Genomic DNA, 17,498 nt, shown 5'->3' with positions numbered 1-17,498 from the left:
ATCGACAGCTGGCTGTTACTACTGTCAGAAACGCCAAAGAAGATGACAGGAAGTGATAGAAGGACAAAAGTTTTTGTTTTTTTCTACAGCCAGCTGGCTCCAACAAAGCTCTCATAGTTTATAAAAAGATGAGTTTGTCATTCGGATCTGTAGCTAAAATCTGCAACTACAATTTCCCCAAAACGCTGCATCTGTAACCGTTCCTAAATATAAGGGACTTGTCGCTGAGTTATGAATATAATCTCAAGTAACTGTTTACATCTGTCACTGCTGTGGTTTTTAATGACTTATTGCGTGAACAAACTTGTTCACGTGATTTTAACTGCATTTCTTATTTAATAAAAATGTCGCAGTTGTGAAATTTTGTTTCTTTCCACACAAGTGAAATGTCGACAAAGTTTTGCACACATTTGTAATGGAGGCCCAGCTACTGTCCTTCACTTCCCCAGTCCTTCTGGGTCCGCCTCTCCTTCTCTTCCTCGCTCTTTCTCCCGCCTCAGCGTCGCGATGGCCACCGCCTCGTCGAAGCACATGCTGAGCGGGCTGTTCCTCTTCGCGTCCCTCACCGCCGCGTCCAGGCCGTCCCTCCTCTTCTCTCTGAGCATTGACGGCCTGTCCTTTTTCTCGGCGGTCTCGCTGTCCCCGTCTCCGTCCCGCTCCTGCTCTGTGGGGACCTTCAGAGCGTTGTCTTTCCTCTCTCGTTCCTGCTGCTGCTGACGGAGGGTCAGCGCAGTGATTTTGCAGTGCTGAGGCTTCGGGGGAACTACCGGCACGGCTTTGACCTGGTAAACCTTAGGCTGTTTGGAGACGACCAGCTTCCTCCCGACGCCTCCTGGGCTGCCACTGCCGTTTGCAGGATTACTTCCTTCCTTTGGGTCCCTAATATCAGATGAGATCACTGGCTGTTTATTGGCGCTCGGCTGTGTTCTGCTTTCTGCTCTGTCTGCGTCTTCCTTCTCCTTTTCTGTTTCTTCGGAAACCGCATCTTCTCTCTTTTGATGCTCAGCTTCTTGATTTAACTCATTTCTCTCTTCATCTGAAGGTTTCTCTACATTTGGCTCCAGTGATGACGCTTCTGTCTTGTTCGTCACGTCTTCCTCCTCCACTTCTCCATCTTCCTCGACATCTGCCTCTGAAGAAGCTTTCCTCTCAGATTGCTCACTCTCCTCATCCTCAATCACTTCACAAACAACATCTTCAATCTCACTCCAAATGTCACTACTTGTCCTGCTGTTTGCATTGTCCTCCTCACTGACTTGTCCTTCAATGTCTTTTGACGTATCATCTCTTGTTGTCAAAAGAGAATCATCTCCAGGCTCATCCAGAACCTCTTCCCCGTCCTCAGCTTTTGCTCCAGTCAGACTGTTGGTTTCCTGAAGCTCCTCACAGCAGCTTGTTGATGCTTCTGAAGTTACACATTTTTCACTTTCATCGTCTTCTACGGCGCTTGGAGATTCATCTGTTGACCTGCCAGAAGGACAAATAAAAAGCAGTTCAGACGTCTGCAATAGAAGTAAATCAGCAGAGAAACATACAGAATCTTCCTAAAGGAACTTTATCCTATTTGGAAACATTAAAATACAAACAAATTTAAATGTGTTTTATTGAGATACACAAACTCAAAGCAACACATAGTTTAGTTCACTTGACTTTAATTTACTCCATTTTAGTTTAGATCACTTTAGTTTACTTAACTTTAGTTCGCTTTAGTTTAATTCACTTTATTTTAGTTTGATCACTTTAGTTCTCTTCACTTTTGTTTAGTTCACTTTTGCTTAGTGCGCTTCATTTTAATTCACTTTGGTTTAGTTTAGTTCGCTTCACTTTGATTCACTTCACTTTAGTTCACTTTAGTTTAGTTTGATCACTTTATTAAGTAATAACTTAATAAGTATTTATATTCCTGTTGGTATTTGTACAACTTTACTTTTGTACAGTTTTTTATTGTCACTGTTTGTAAAAAGTCTTTAATTCACATTTTGTACATTTTTAATTAACCAACTCGACAGAAGCACACTCTTCTTTACTGGAGTACAGTATTTTTACTACTACACTGAATTTATGCTGAAATCTTGCCCTTTCTGTGCAGTATTTTTATTCTTTATTCTGTTTATTTATGTACCACAGAAACCAGATTATTTACTTGCACTGAATACATTTTCTCTCTGTCTGAAGTTAATCAGATCAAATGTTTCTTGTTTCAGCTTAGTTAGAATTACCAAAATTATTTATAGAAAACTTAGCGAGAGCATTTTTTAGAAAAAATAAAAAGTTTACGTACATTTAGTCAGTAATAAGGAAAACTGTATTTTAATCTGTATGATATGGATCAAACCTTTTGGGCTTCCTTCCACGAATGTCTGATAGATTTACTGACACATCTGAGTTAGCTTTAGGAACACCTGTGTTTGTTTTAAGGCCACACGTTAAACACGCCTCTTTTTGTGTTTGATATGATGGGAAAGGGAAAATAAAAACGGGGATGGTTGCACCATCCTAACTGTGACGTACAGAGGTGGCAGCATCATGCTGTGGGGCTGCACGAGGAACTGGTGCACTTCTTAAAATAGACGGCATAATGAGAAAAGAACATTATGTGGAAATATTGAGGCAACATCTGAAGACATCAGCCAGGAAGTAAAACAATCTGCTCAAAACTCATAACTTTGTTTATAATGCCAACATCCTTGTGCTACTTATAGCTTCTTCTTATTCATATTTTACAGATTTCAAATAATTTTTGGTCCTCTTAAACCTTCATATTGGCTGAATGTTAGAGTGGCTTGATAACTGAAATCATATGTTAATAATTTATTACCTCTGTGTGTCCTTTTCAAGCTGATCTTCTCCATGATAAGATTCATCCTCTTCCTCCTTTTTTGTCTCTTGCTTTTCTTCATCGTTTCCAGCGTTTTCCTGCACATGCTCAGTTGCTTCTTTACAAACAGAAAGTTCAACATCCAACGGTTCGCAGCTTTTTCCCTCAGACCTCTGCAGCTCCTGGACTAGATCAGGACTGGGACAGTCCCGGTTGTCTGATTCCAGCCCAGACAGATTGCTCAAGAAGAAGTCCGGTGGCAGGCTCTTAACAAACATGCTCTCATCTTCATCGCTGCTGTAATCATCTTCATCTCCCTCATCTTCTGAAACATCGTCAGAGGAAGAGTGTTCCTCTGGTCCGTCTATGGGCGACGTCATGTAGGGCAAGCTGAGGGATTTAGTGTGTCGACTGTTCAGGTCGAGGCTGAGCGGTCTGTGTGGATTCGGCTCTGACACACTCAGCGTCGGTCTCTCAGCTTGAGCCATGACTTCATACTCATCATCAGAGTGACCAGGAGGCTCGACGGAGAACTCATTAATCTGAAAGGCAAAGAGACCAAAATGCTAAAACTACTTATTTAATCTGTCATGATAACAAACTTTGCTGGATGATAAATTGTTGGGGGAATGAACAATAATGTTGTTTTGTACAACGGTGTATTAGGGCCATCGTAGATAAAAGTTTAAAAAAAAGAAGGTAATTTCTAGGAAATTTTCTAGAAAAACATAGGAAATTTCTGAGTCGAAAATGTGCTAGAAAAAAATCTGAAATTTTGGGATTAAGTTTAGTAATTTTGTAAAAGAAAAACTAGAAATATGAGATTGAACAGTCAATAATTTTCTAGAAAAAACTAGAAATTTTGAGAATAATTTCAGAAACTTTCTAGTTTCAAAAGTCAGTGTTTTTACTTTTGAAACTCAGAAAATTTCTGAGGTGAATCTAAAAATTTCTGAGTTTTTTATAGATTTTTTGTACTTCACAAATTCATAAATTAAAAAAAATTCTAGAAAATTTCTGAAATAAATTATTTAAATTAATTTCTGAGTTTTTTGGCAGAAATGTATTCCTCTTTTTTCTGCTTCTACAATAACTCTAATACGCCGTTGTATGTTTTGAAACATTTTTTAAGTGAGATACTGATAATGGTACAAGAAAGCAAGTTCGCCTTCTCAAAGATCAAGCAACACTGAAACTAGAAGACAAAAAAACAACCAAAAGATTAAATAAAATATAAATTAAAACACAAATAATCATAAACATACATAAAATGGATTATGAAGACTCTGAAAACAAAACTGCCCTTCAAAAAGTATCAAAATGGAAATGATCAAGCCTTTTAATTTATGATGTGATGAATTGATTTATTGCTTATTGCTGAATGTTAATTCTACATAATTTGTGAGATAATAATGTCCCACCTGATAGGACCCACTGCAGTCCATGTGGTCCATGGCGCTGCAGTCCATCAGGTCCAGGAATTCAAAGTTGTCCTCGATGTAGCCCGACACTTTGCGGTCGTCTTCCTCGGCTTCAGTTGAGTTTAGAAAATCATCAGAATCAGAAACGCTGTCGTCTTCATGCTGCGAGGCTGCAGCCGCCTGCTGATAGTCCAGCTCTGATCCCTTCATTTCTGTAAATAAATGATGATCAGGGTCAGAAATATGATGGAGTACTAGAGCTACAGTTAGAAAATGAAAAGAATACAAATACAATTACATAGATAATTTCACCCTTTCATGAAAATATCATTATAATGTCACAAGAGGAAACTCATAATATCACAAGAATAAAGTTGTAAAAGAATAATGTTGAAATAATATGCTAACAAAGTCATAATGTTACGTGAATAAAGTCGAAATATTATGAAAATAAACTTTAATTATGACTTTAGTCTCATATTATTATGACTTCGTTAGCGTATTATTTGAACTTTATTCTTTTACAACTTTAAAACCTTGAAATATAGGTTTCTTCTGAAGTTACTATTCTCATAATACTGACTTTATTCTCATAATATTATGACTTTCTTCTCGCATAACTTTATTCTCGCAATTCTGACTCTATTCTTCTAATATTACGACTTTATTCTAGTAATTTTATGCATTTCTTATTTTCTAATACTGCATCATACAAACAGAAGCTTGCAGGTTAGTAGGAGAGACACAACATATTTAGGTCAGCATGTTTAACTAATCATTATGAATTTGTAAAAATCACCCATGTATTCGCTGTCTTGGTCTTCATCTCCCATGTTTTCGTGATTATCTTCCTCTGTGCCGGAGTTGTGGCTTTTCACTCGTTTTTCTCTCGGTACATGTTGGCCCCCCGTCTCCTTGTGTCCACAATCTTTTCTTAGCTCCTCACCGTTTTTCTCTTCTCCTCCTTCATTCCTCTCCTCCTCAGAGACTTCTGCTGCCCCTTCATGTCCCTCTGTGTCCAAATCTTCTGTTTCATTTTCACTCTTGTCCTTTTCTTCAACATTTTTGCTCTCTTCCACGTTCCACTCCATTAATTTTGGCTCCTTGATCTCGATCTTTCCCCCTGCCTCCTTGCCATCCTGCTTGTCCCCTCCGTCTTTGTCTCTTCCCCGGATAATGACCCTATCACTGCCACCTCCTTGAAGAACCCCCAACGCCAGGTTAGAGGTGATATGTAGCGGCACAGTGACCATGGTGGGGCCGGTGATGTGCATAGCTGCTCGTCTGGCTTTGTTGGAGAGTCCTGGAGACCTGGTCTGGACGCCCTCGCTGCCCGGCACCGCTAAACCCTCTGGGTCCAGAGCCGTGTAGGTCCCCTGGGTGCCTGCTCCTCCGCTCACTAAGCCCGTTCCTCTGCGGTAGGTCACGGCATATTCTCTGCTCCCTAACCCGCTGGCGGGTGCTGCGGAGTCTGAGCCGGGCGGAGCCAGGCTGGTGGCTGCAGGGGACAAGTTGGTGGATGGAGGACGCGGCCCAGAGCGCCTGGAACCTGAAATACAAGGAACAGTTCAAAACAACCAGAGTTGGTTAGAAACTAGTTTCATCTGCTCAATTACTTGGGTAACTTTTTTGACAAACTTTACTTTTAGGAATATTTTTACTATTTCTCGATTTTCTACCCAATGAATTAAAAACAAACACGTTTTAACCAAAAATTCACCAGCCACAGACACAAACCTGCAGTTTTTGGTAACGTTTCATAAGTTTTTTATTGAAAGAAACCTATTATTTATTTTGCCTAATTTTGTTATTTTTTTGTTACTTCTATCAGTTATTGTCATTTTTATCTTTAACATACAAACATTTCTACTTAACTTTATATTTTCATGTATCTGATTATGTAATTTTTTAATATTAAATGATTGATAATTTGATCAGTTACTCTGCACTTGAGTAGACGTTTCACCAAATACTTTTTTTCTCGTACTTGAGTAATTTCTTGGATGGCTACTTTTTACTTTTACTCGAGTAAAAATATTTTGAGCAGTGTTAGGGTGTCTTGTCACTTTAAATCCAGATAAGCTGCTGCTGGCCACACCCCATTAGCTCAACATTTACATTCACATGTGAAAATGGCTGCAAACTGATGTGCAGTTATACAACCGTATATCTTTGAAAAGCATTAGTAGAGCCTTCTCCACAACCAACCAGAATGTAGCAAGTGATTTCTGGACGGCAAGTCAACAACAAAACACTTGTCTTTTCCAGCAGCCATTGTACAGCTCATACAGCAGTAAAACCAACTAAGCCCAAATGTGCTGGAGCTCAGCTAAGGTTGCTAAGTAAAGGGCTGGGCTTCACTGGAGTAGCTAGGTAACAGGAGTTGCTAATTTGTGGCATTACATTCTGGAGGTTTTTGAAACAGTTTTATTTTCAGACACCAAAAAATATTAATTTATTGCAGAAAAACATCTGGGTAGTTTGATTAAACACTTGGGCTGTTTATAGAAGCAGTGTAAATCTAAATGGAAGTATAAAAATGTATAAAATGATAATTTTGCATAATAGACCCACTTTCAGTTATCTTCTATTGTCTATCATGCTTGTCTGCTTTTAATTCAGCTACATCAGCAATGTTTTTTGTTTCTCTTTCAGTTTCTGCTGTTAAAAATGTTTCTACTGCATTTTATTTTCGACATATACTTGCTTTACCAATTATTCTGCATCTTTACAGACTCAAAAAAGTATTTCTGCTTCAGTTTAGCTTCTTCAGTAGATTAAGTTGCAAATTAAGCTCATTAGATTAACTGCATTTTCAAAACAAAGCTAAATTGTTCTTATTCTGATATAATTTATTCTTGGTCTTTTTTTTATTATTGTGTTTTTAAATCTATCCTTTTTTATTTTGGTACATAGTGTGGTCTGCTTACTTAATCAATAGCTAGCGTCATTACTACAGCTGTTTTGTGGATCAGAAGGAAATAAAATTAGGAGCTAATTGTTTTGACTATCGTCTAAATTTTCTGTCACCACAAAACTCTTTCACAATAGAACATACAATTTTACTAAAAATAAAAAGAACTTTGCATCAGATCAGTTAGGCACAGCAAATAAATAAAATAAAAAGAGTTTATTGCTATAAATCCCCGTTGATTAATTAAACCAATTTTTTAAATATTTGAGAGCAAAGCACCTTCATTTGGGTAGGACGGTGTGCTGAGGGAGTCCATGCTTCTTGCCGGTCTTAAAGATGTTCTGTCTTTTTCTGAAATTACAAAAGGTAGTGACAACTTCATGAAGGAGAATATAAAGACGCAGGCAGCATTTAAACGAATGTGGTAAAGGTTTGCATAACTGAATAGTTTTATTTTTTCTACCACTCCAAAACTACAGATTATCAGATAATCTGGAGCTTACTCACTTCAATAAATAAAACTGAAAGCACTTTTTTGTTTGTTTTTGGAAAAACCCACAAATAGAGACAGAGAAGTCAAATCTCTCATTTCCTACCCTTGGCAGAATGTTTGTGTTTCCGTCGCGGGTCTGGGAATCGTCCTCCAATGTTGAAAATGGACATCCACTTCCTGCCTTTGAGTGATCCTTTCCTCCTGAGGACGCAGTTTAGTGAACAATGTCTAAATTTTATCCAAATTCACATATCTATGAAGCTAATTTACATTCATGTGGCCTTGAATAAGTTTAACCATCTTTAAATGTAAGTATGGTCCTGTATTAATATTTTATCTAACGGATCAATGATCCCCTCACTTGTCTGTGCCTTCGATGATTGAGTGGTAGGGTCTGATGGCGAGGGGACCATCGCCTGGACTAATGTTCCCAAAGTTAGGCTGAGAACCCGACGACCTGAAGAACACGAGCTCCTGATTGGGCAGCGCCGACGGCGAGGGGAGGGACTTCCTCCTCTCTGTAGGTGCGCCTAAACGACGGAGAATGCAGAGATGAAGCAGGAGTCTGAATGTGGGGAATGTCTGAGTGTTTCTCCAGACCTTCCAGAGGAAACAGCTGAGGGACGTGAGTGAGGACGAACTCCACCACGATGGACTGGACCCGGACCTCCATGAAAGCTGCGGTACCGTTGAATCCAGACGCCTCGATGTCCTTGGACCTTATCATGCAGGGAAATAAATATGTTTATCAACTGGTTTTAAGAAGGAGCAGCTTTAATTCATGTTAAAACACAAGGAAGGAGAATTTGAAGAAGGACCAAGATGAAGAAATAACTGATAAAGGGAAGATTTCAATGGAAAATAATGTGTAAAGACAGACAGAGAGACAAATCTCATCAATTCACTTGTTCTAGAAACTCAAAGCAATGCTTCACATAAGCCAGTTTTAAGTAACAAAGCAGGTGTAAGGCAGGTACGTTAGCACACCTGAGCAGGTTGGGGGCCCAGACGATGGCCAGGTTGCGAGCGTGCATGTTGGTCTCTGAGGAATAGGAAGCCATCTTGACCAGGTGACGCATCAGAAACTCCAGAGTCCTGCGAGAATAATGGTTAACATGATTTTATCTTTTAAAAAATTACAATTTGTCATTATATATACACCTCACTAACAAACAATTATGTTTAAACAAGAGTCATGTCTGTGTTTACTTTATGAATTTGAATCCTTGGTGACCTTTTATTTATTTATTTATTGCTAAGATTTGAAGCTGTTCAACTATAAAAGTCATCTAAATTAAATCAGAGTAATGAACTTTAAAAAATCTAAACAAGTGGGTCCCAAAACTATGGCTTTTAATATACTATTAAAAATGTACATTCTTAAAAATATTTTTCTGTCACTTAAGTATATGGCAAATAAGTTTCCTTACACAACTGGAACATTTTAGGAAAAAAATACATAAAATTTATTAGATTTAAAGTCAATATTGAAATAAATTAACTGGTCATCCCTCTATTTCTCTCTTGCTTGCACTACTTTATTGAATGTTCTTTTTATTTGTCTTAATAGTTTATTTATAAAATTTCCATATTCTTATGCTTCACATAAGTATAAGAATAATAACATCAAATAACAAAATCTAAGTAATTTCAGAAACTGAATTTTACTGCTTAATGAAGAAAAAAGTATTTTTTATTTATCATCCTTCATTGAAGCACACAGAAAAGATACAGAAACATGATATAAAGGAATAGTTTATTATCTTCAATCCTTAATTTTTTAGCAAAACTGTTTATCTGGAACCTCTGCCAAATTTGGCTAAAAATAAACCTTCAACACCAACGGCATAATGGACTACAACCGTTTTAGCTACGTTTTACCTGCTATAAGGTTAGTAAATATTAAGAAGCAGAGGATTTCAGTTTTAGAGGCTCTACCTGTAATGAGGTTCTGGCAGCTCCTTCAGCACATCCCTGATCTTTACCAGCCTCTCCTCCTCCAGCTGGATGGCCACTGCCTCCTGCAGGAAGACATGCACTGTTAGCATTTTCCATTTCTTAAAACATTTACCTTCTCGAAAGTCAGTCAACATAATAGTCAATGAGAATCCACTTGATCTTGAGCATGTAATTTCAGAGAGCAGAATCAGAGTTACTCACAGCAAACTTGTCATACAGCTGGTATGTGAGCAGAGGGTTGGGCAGCTCTCTGAAATAAGCTTTGCACAGAGAGCTGACGCAGTGGATGTCCTGCAGATATACATCTTTGTTCAGATCTGGAGACCCGTCACTCTCAAACTCGCCCCTGGTTTCACAGAAACAAAAGATTCACCTCATAAGGTTTTCACAAACAAATCTAAATAAGATCTAAACTTATTTTCGAATGCGGTCATAAGAAGATTGTACAGAATGCAGAATCTTTGCAATAATAATTTGCATCCTGACAAAGCCTTTTCTACTCCATTATTTACATGCTAACTGAGATTTGTAGAGCCTGAGATGGAGCTCTTGTGTTTTTGCTGGTGGTGGGACTCAATTAAATTATTTAATTGAGTTAATTTAATAGTGTCAATTGTAATTAGTTAATCAAAATGAATCAACAAAATAAACATTTTCAATTCCAAAACCCTTTTTGCAGCTAAACTATTGAATGAATAGACATATGGCTACATACATATTTTTAGTTTTAAATTTGTTATTCAGCCATCAGATTAGTGCAAAGTGCTATTATCACTATTCACCTTTCACGTTTTTCAGGAACCCCTTATCATTCATGTAACTTCTTTTTTCCTTCAGACATCAGCGCCAGCGTTAGTAGTGTGCTGCTACATGTTTAGCATTGAGGCTTGAACAGCTTTGGAAATGGGCTAACTCCTTTTAGCACAACTTGAACACAACAAAAGTATTTACCAGCGTCCCAAAATAACGTTTTTTGACGCAAAAAGCCATTTCTCTTGACTCAAGAGAAACGACTTTGTCATCCATGGTTTTTGTTTGCGGATGTTGTTTGTGCGCCAGATTTACGGGCGTACCGAAACACGTGAATAGAAAGGTTCCGGCTCGGGACTTCTTTGTGTAAAAAAAAAAAAAAAATGCAATTAATTTCGTTAAAATTGTTAACATGTTAAAATCCAAGTAATTAATTAACTCCCTAAAGTCCCGACTCTAGTTTCTGCGTTTTGTTTTAGGTGAATTTACAGCAACATTCCCTTCTGGGAAGATTAGCTTCTCTCATAATCGATTCTGCATGGGGATAATTTTGTAACTGTAAAATTATGGATTCAAATTGTTTAAAAATGGTCTTAATTAATATCCCTCACAGGTCATTGCTGATGTCTTTCCATCTTGGTATTGAGCTAATGCACACCAACAATACACCTGATTAACCAATTAATCAGGTGGATTTGATTATAAAACATCTGGTTATGCCACTTCCTCCTCTTACGGCAGAAACCTTCAGGTTGTGCTTAGATTTTCCTTTGACTGTATTGAAAGCATGGAAATATCTAGTGTGAAGGGGTACCACACAATTAGCCAAATAAAAAAGACTAACCGTAGTTTCTGGATGTTGGACGACACTCCAGACAAGCGGTAGATTCCATCCACGATCCCATGTTGCTCCACAAACTCGCTGCAGGATCGGAGCACCAGGGGAACTGCAGGAAATCACTCTGATTATTAAAAGCAACTACAGAACAACAGACAAAATGAGGTATGGACAAAGGTTATAGTACTTCTGCTCATACATTTGTTGAATTTCAGTATAGGACTTTATATATCAAACCAGATCATAAAAATACGGGAAGCTAAAGCCAGCTGTTGCTATCCAACGCTGCAAAAACACAAAATTTTGCAAAGTATTTTTGTCTAATTTCTAGTGCAAATATTACTTGAAATAACCTTTCAGCAAGGTTTAGGAGCTTGTTTTAAGTCAGTAATTCTTGAATGTTGACTTAATTAACAAAATAGTACAAGTTGCATTGGTGCATTTTTTTCTGTGTTAGGAGTGTTGGAAAGCTTCTTGCGTTTTGCAGTGAAAAGATAAAAGATTTTCCTCATTTTTAGGAAAATATGCTGTCAGGTTGAGGTTACTAGACAGATAAAAAAAAACACTGGTATAAAAAAGGTGTTAAAAGACTTCCAGGAAACAGGAAACATAATAAAACCTGAGGTTTTTTTGGTGTACAGTGCAGTTAATCTTTTTTTTTTTTTTTTTTTACTAAAAATAATTTCTTCATGGTGATCTAGAGGAATTCAATCAGCAGTTAGATTTATATTTAATCTTTCATACCCACATAAAATAAATAATTTCTTTGTTGAAATTTTCCAATGAAAGTAAACATGCATGTTTACTTTAACCACCAGATTTTGTATTGAGACAGAATGCTGTAATAACCACAATACCTGCTGCTGAACAAATGAGTGAAACAAAATATTAAGACCGCAATTCAACTTCTTCAATCTGTGATGAAATCCCAGTAACAGCACTCTGGCATTTTTGCACAATTTACAGGCGTGACCTGTGTGCCTGACGAGCTTTCAGCTCTTTCAAAAAGACGTAATTTGGTGCTAAATGTTGTCTAACCAAACCAGAGACCACCAGAACTAAATGAAGGCTGATCTGAAATTCCACCTGCTGTCTGAAAAGTCTTAAAAGTTTTAATTAGTTAAACTTTGCAGACATTATCTAGAACAAGCAACAGTTTTTTTTTACAAACCAGGAAGGTGTGTCATCATGCAGCTCTTCGACCTAATCTAAAAAAAAAAATGCCACTCAATTTTTGACATCTTTACCCACAATGAACCCAGTGAAACCATGAAAACAGAGGAAACATAAAGATACTCCCATCAACCTCCTTTGTGGTTTGGGTTCAATGCACTAAGTAAAAAAGAATAACCTGCAGTGGTAAGCGCGAAACTTTACTGGCTCATTGTCAGAGTCTCAGTATTGCCATTGTAAACTTTTATTCTCAATATTTATGATTATGTTCATGAGCTACAGAAACAATATAAACAGACTCCTGCTTCTAGGGATTTTTGGTATCTGAAAAACTGAAAATTTGGCCTCAGTTCTTTGGTGTTTGTGTTTTTGGTTTGATTCTTTCTACTAGGTGATTTATGCATCACAGTTTCTGCCATTATAATTCTTCTTGTAGGTCTATTTTCATAGTCATTTTCTATTTTCATAGTTATTGAACTCCCTCTACATTGTTTCCTACCTCAGTTCACATCTTGCCATATTCTATTCAAAGTCCTATATTAATTATCACTCAAAAGGTATTAGATTATTCCTTTGTATTTTGTTTTTCTGTTGTAACATGTTGTTCTTTGTGCTTTTCTACTTACTTTCCTTAGATTAATGTTAGCATTTCTTTGGTTTAGTATGTCATCTTTTGTTTCTCTCATATTATACCCACACTGCCTCATTATCCCCACGTTTCACCCGATCTGCCACTCATACAGCTAACTAGATACCTAGTTAGCTACCTGGCTGTACAGATAAATAGATAGATACATAGTCAGACTGACAGACAGACAGATACTTTCCTCCTTTCTGTTTCCATATTTTGTGATAATCAAGAGATTAAAAGCTCTTATCTTTCTCTGTTCAGTGCCAGATTTTCAGGGTTTTTTGCCCAGATTCACCTCTAGTTCCTTGCTCCTTTTCAAGTCACATTTTATTTGATGTCTCTGAGATTTGTAAGTTTTGCTTGATAAAATTCTCGTTAATGCCTTTCATCATCAGTTGCTGTTTGCAGTGTCAATACCCTGCAGAGTCAACGTTAAAGGGTTAGTGTTATGTATTTTCCAGGCACATTGTGCCATTTTATAGCACAATCAAGTAACTATGTTACCTTCACTTATTATAGAAGTGCATATCAAACTTAACCTAAAAGAAATTTGATTTTGCACTTTGATCCCTTGAAATTGGGCCTCTATTTCTTTAAGAAGGTCCTACTCTTTCCAACACGCCGCCTTCAGAGCATCATAATAACAATAGCAACTATGCTTCTCCATTAGGCCGTTTATGACTGTTCTTAATGCCGTAATATGATGAGCTCAGAAAATCCATAGTTCCAGCAGGTGTTTGCTAATTGCTGCTGCCGCTAGTCTGAAGGGGCTGAGGCAGGAATCAAAACAACACTCCAGGTATATATTTGATGAGGAAATAACATAACAGTTTGTTTGATTTAAGGCAAATAATACTATATTTATGTCTGATTAAGTTTTTTAATCGATGTCACTATCAGCTTTACACAGCAAGAAACTGAAATTTGTGTCCACTGCACTTTGCAAAACTCTAAAACTACTAAATTAGACTACTCTACCACACAATAATGCACTTTTTAGTCTCTTCTGAAGAAAAGTGGTTGCACTAGACTTTAGAGGATCAGATTAAAGAGGAATACAAATGTAAAAGCTTTTAAGGTTTTGATATTTTTATCTGAAAATCCATAATTCTGCTCTAATCCCTGTTGATTTATCATATCCAGTCCCACTGAAGTTTGAAGTTGTGACATGACAACTTATTTAAAAAAAAGTTTGAAGGCTATAAATCCACAAATTCAGCTAAAACCTCTGACGTGATCAACTCTAGAAGCCCCAGATAGAAATAGTAATGGTAGTCAGTGTTAGAGTAATACATTATCAGGTTTTGTCAAAGCAGGTGTGGTTGAAGTTTTGTGGTTTTAATGTTATTATAGAAAGTCCCTTAAAAGGTACATAAGTGTCTCTGCTACTGATTATTTATGAAACTATACAATCCTGACAGCTAAAAAGAAGAAAAACACTCAATAAGACGAATCTGATGCTTTACATTCAGGTTCTCAGCAATCTGACAGCGGTTTTGTGATGCAGGAAATACAAATACAGTCTTGAGATGAATGTGTGAGGACAGAGGCGATGACTATCCACTTACTCTCCTGATTAGAGGTGGTGAGATGCTCCAGCAGATCACATCCAAACACCTTCTCTTTGTTGCCTCCTTTTCTTCGATTTCTCCGCATCTCTTCCTGCCTCGGGTTTCCACCTCACATTCAGAGCGGCCTGCGTTGCTCCTCCGTCAGCTCAGCCTGCCTTCCTGCCTGCCTGGGCTGGATTTGCTCTCCAACTCTCGTTAGTGTGGCAGTGAATTTGTGGAGGACCTGTGCATTTCAGGGACTCTAGCGCACTGCTGCTGCTGCTGCTGCTGGAAACTCTGCCACCTGTTTGAGCTGTATCGCATTGTAAAGCTGGAGTCTTTGGACAAACTGTTAGTCTTCCCCCCTGCAAAACCAGATAAAACATGTTTTTATCGGCGCAAACTGCAGATGACTATCCATGCAAAATCAAACAAGCTGCACTCAATCCTTGGTGTGCAAATGTGGCTTTCCACTTCCCCCCCGATGAACTCAATTTATTTTTCGAATCACAGGCCACACCCTTGTCCCTGTACTTCTGCTATTCAGTGAAAAGAGCCCCTGAATGATCACCGCTGTCACACATTTTGGGACTCTTTGAGCTGCTGGACCAACTGAAGCCTCCGGTCTCGACTTTTTGACCCCCCCGCTGTCTTCACAAATGGCCCCTTCGCCCTTCCTGAACACATGTCACGGCCATCGCAGGGCCCGTTCTCACTGCAGCGGAAGTCGAGCTTGAAAATACAAACGCAGACCGACATTCAAACTCAACCCTCCGCCGTCTCCACCACCCTGGCACCTGCTGCCTCCCTCCCATCGCTCATCCCATCCCTGTCCACGCAACCCTGTTGAGGTTGGAGTTTAAAACTGGGAACAAGGGAGAAATAAACAAGTTACAAAGCAAAAACAAGTGTTCCTACCTTCACTCTGCAACGGCACACAAGAGGCAGCATAAAGTGATGACGCAAAAAAACCACTAAACTTCCCCTGTTAACTTCCTGAGTGTCTCTCCTTCTCTTGTGCTTTCTCTGTGCAATGCGGCTCAGTTTCTCCGCCTCTGTAGGGAAATCAGTTCATTGTATCTGCATGCTGCATCTATTTCCCTTTGTGAGCAACGTTTGCCTCTTTGTTGTCCAACTTCCATGTGGTTTACTCACTCAGGTGGGAAGAAGCGGACATGTTAATACGTATATGAAAAAAACACATTTCTATTTCTGTATTTGGAGTTTTTGTGGCCTCTTGATGAAATCTGTCATGTTTTAAATGTTTTATGTTTTCTGGACAGCATTTTGGTCCTTTTGGTAATTTAAGGTGCTTTCTAAATAAACCTGGATTGGATTGAATGGGATTATTATCTTTTATAATAGTATCATGTTATGCAAATAAACTGTGCAAAAATAAACACTGTTTGTGCCAAAGTACCACAGTTGGTCAAAGTCCCAATAAGAAGTAGCATAATAAACACAAGTGTGCTCAATAAAGGCTTCAAAACAGAAACAAACAATAAACCAGACAGAAACTGACAGTAATATAAATATAAGCAGATATTTTCGCCTATCATTGACATTATAATCATATTTAAATCAAAACAACCACGGTGGAGCAGCAGGTGTTACAATATTTTATTTTCTGTTCTCTTTTGATCGCTTGTTTTTTAAATCTTACTTTTTTGTATTAGAATCTTAGCTTACTTTTCTGTAATTTGATATTTGGATTAAAGTTTTAATGTCTGTCTTTAGGCTTCTCTCTTCATTTAGATTCATTCCTCCGTTCCCGTCAGCCTACCAGGTGTTGCCCATTTCCTGATTGCCTCACATGCAGCTCATGTTGTCATCCTGTAAGTGTTGCTCTCTGGTTTCATTGTTCTCTACTGGTTTCTCCATTATACTACTTTTCATGCTGGTCCACTGCTTCTCTGCTTCAGTTTTTATATTTTTTATTTCAGTTACTAACATTAAACTACACCAAACTCAGACTTAATGGGTTAGAAGGAAAGGTTGATGCAGAGTCAGGGACTAACTCCCCTAAATGAAGCTGCAAATCAGAATCATTAATTAACAAACGGTGACCTTACTTTAGGGGATACGTTGATTTATTAATGGTTAAGTAATGATTAACAACAGATCAATTTTATATTCTTACAGCTGCATGCCTATGAAGCTATTATTGTTTCTCACATATATCATTATATATTTATGAAGATATAATGATATAACCACAATATCAGTACAAACAAGTATTTTAATTTATCGTTTATATTTTCCTGACCTTTGCTCCCTTTTTTCATCTTTTCTTTATTTATATGTAAACCTTTTTATCATTACTATTATTATAGTTGTTTTTATCACCAAAGGTTCCACTGTCATGTTCCAGCAATACATTAACAAATACAATTTTTTGTCTTAGGCCTACAGACTAGACTAGAATAAAATAGAATAGAAATAATTTATTGCCCCAGAGTGGGGTAATTCATTTGTACCAGCAGTATAGAATAGAATAGAATAAAATAGAATAAGAAATTGTACAATTATTAAAATTAGTATCCTATAATACGCTATAATTCCAAAATGTGCAACTGAATAGGTTGTTTAAAAAAATGTACAAAGTATGCATGTATATTTGTGCATAAAAAACAAATGAGAACATATGTAAATATCATTAGGGATTTAAGTGCTTACTGACTTTGCTGGCAGCAGTTGTTAAGGCCTAACAGCTGGGAGGAAGGATCTATAATAAAGCCTCTTTGTGCACCCTGGATGCAGCAGTCTGTCACTGAAGGAGCTCTTTAGCTCACATACAGCTTCAGACCTCATCCAAAGTGATGTTTTATGGTAAATTATGACCTAATTGTTAGGTAGTGATGAACAAAGTTTGATGTGTGATTTCAGCCAACAGCCAAAAATAGGCTCATTAATACATAAACTAATTGTTACATTAAACATATTTTTATGTG

The 17,498-nt window shown here is 37.6% G+C and overlaps 1 protein-coding gene across 1 annotated transcript; it reads right to left on the bottom strand.

Annotated features, from left to right (window-relative positions):
- Positions 1-344: 344 nt before the first annotated feature.
- Positions 345-15,554, bottom strand: LOC106961179 (rho GTPase-activating protein 30). The gene is made up of 14 exons (XM_015054727.1): positions 15,466-15,554; positions 14,566-14,912; positions 11,200-11,302; positions 9,807-9,951; positions 9,585-9,667; positions 8,634-8,741; positions 8,247-8,365; positions 8,008-8,176; positions 7,750-7,847; positions 7,433-7,504; positions 5,039-5,788; positions 4,240-4,451; positions 2,819-3,360; positions 345-1,467 (listed from the first exon to the last, which is right to left on the bottom strand). Exons 2-14 carry the CDS (start codon positions 14,651-14,653, stop codon positions 438-440), a joined length of 3,519 nt encoding a protein of 1,172 aa, XP_014910213.1. The 5' UTR covers positions 14,654-14,912; positions 15,466-15,554; the 3' UTR covers positions 345-437.
- Positions 15,555-17,498: the final 1,944 nt, after the last annotated feature.

The sequence above is a fragment of the Poecilia latipinna genome, unplaced genomic scaffold (genome assembly GCF_001443285.1).
Source record: "Poecilia latipinna isolate Pla-1442-1.1 unplaced genomic scaffold, P_latipinna-1.0 Scaffold1275, whole genome shotgun sequence".
Taxonomy (NCBI): domain Eukaryota; kingdom Metazoa; phylum Chordata; class Actinopteri; order Cyprinodontiformes; family Poeciliidae; genus Poecilia; species Poecilia latipinna.
This window is presented reverse-complemented; position numbering and strand designations above follow the sequence as displayed.

Excerpts from the sequence above, each read along its gene's own strand:
- LOC106961179 (XM_015054727.1), bottom strand. The coding sequence starts at position 14,653 with ATGCGGAGAAATCGAAGAAAAGGAGGCAACAAAGAGAAGGTGTTTGGA. Across the intron at positions 8,742-9,584 it reads CTGCCAGAACCTCATTACAG|GACTCTGGAGTTTCTGATGC; the intron begins GTAGAGCCTCTA and ends TTATTCTCGCAG. Across the intron at positions 7,848-8,007 it reads ATCATCGAAGGCACAGACAA|GAGGAAAGGATCACTCAAAG; the intron begins GTGAGGGGATCA and ends CTGCGTCCTCAG.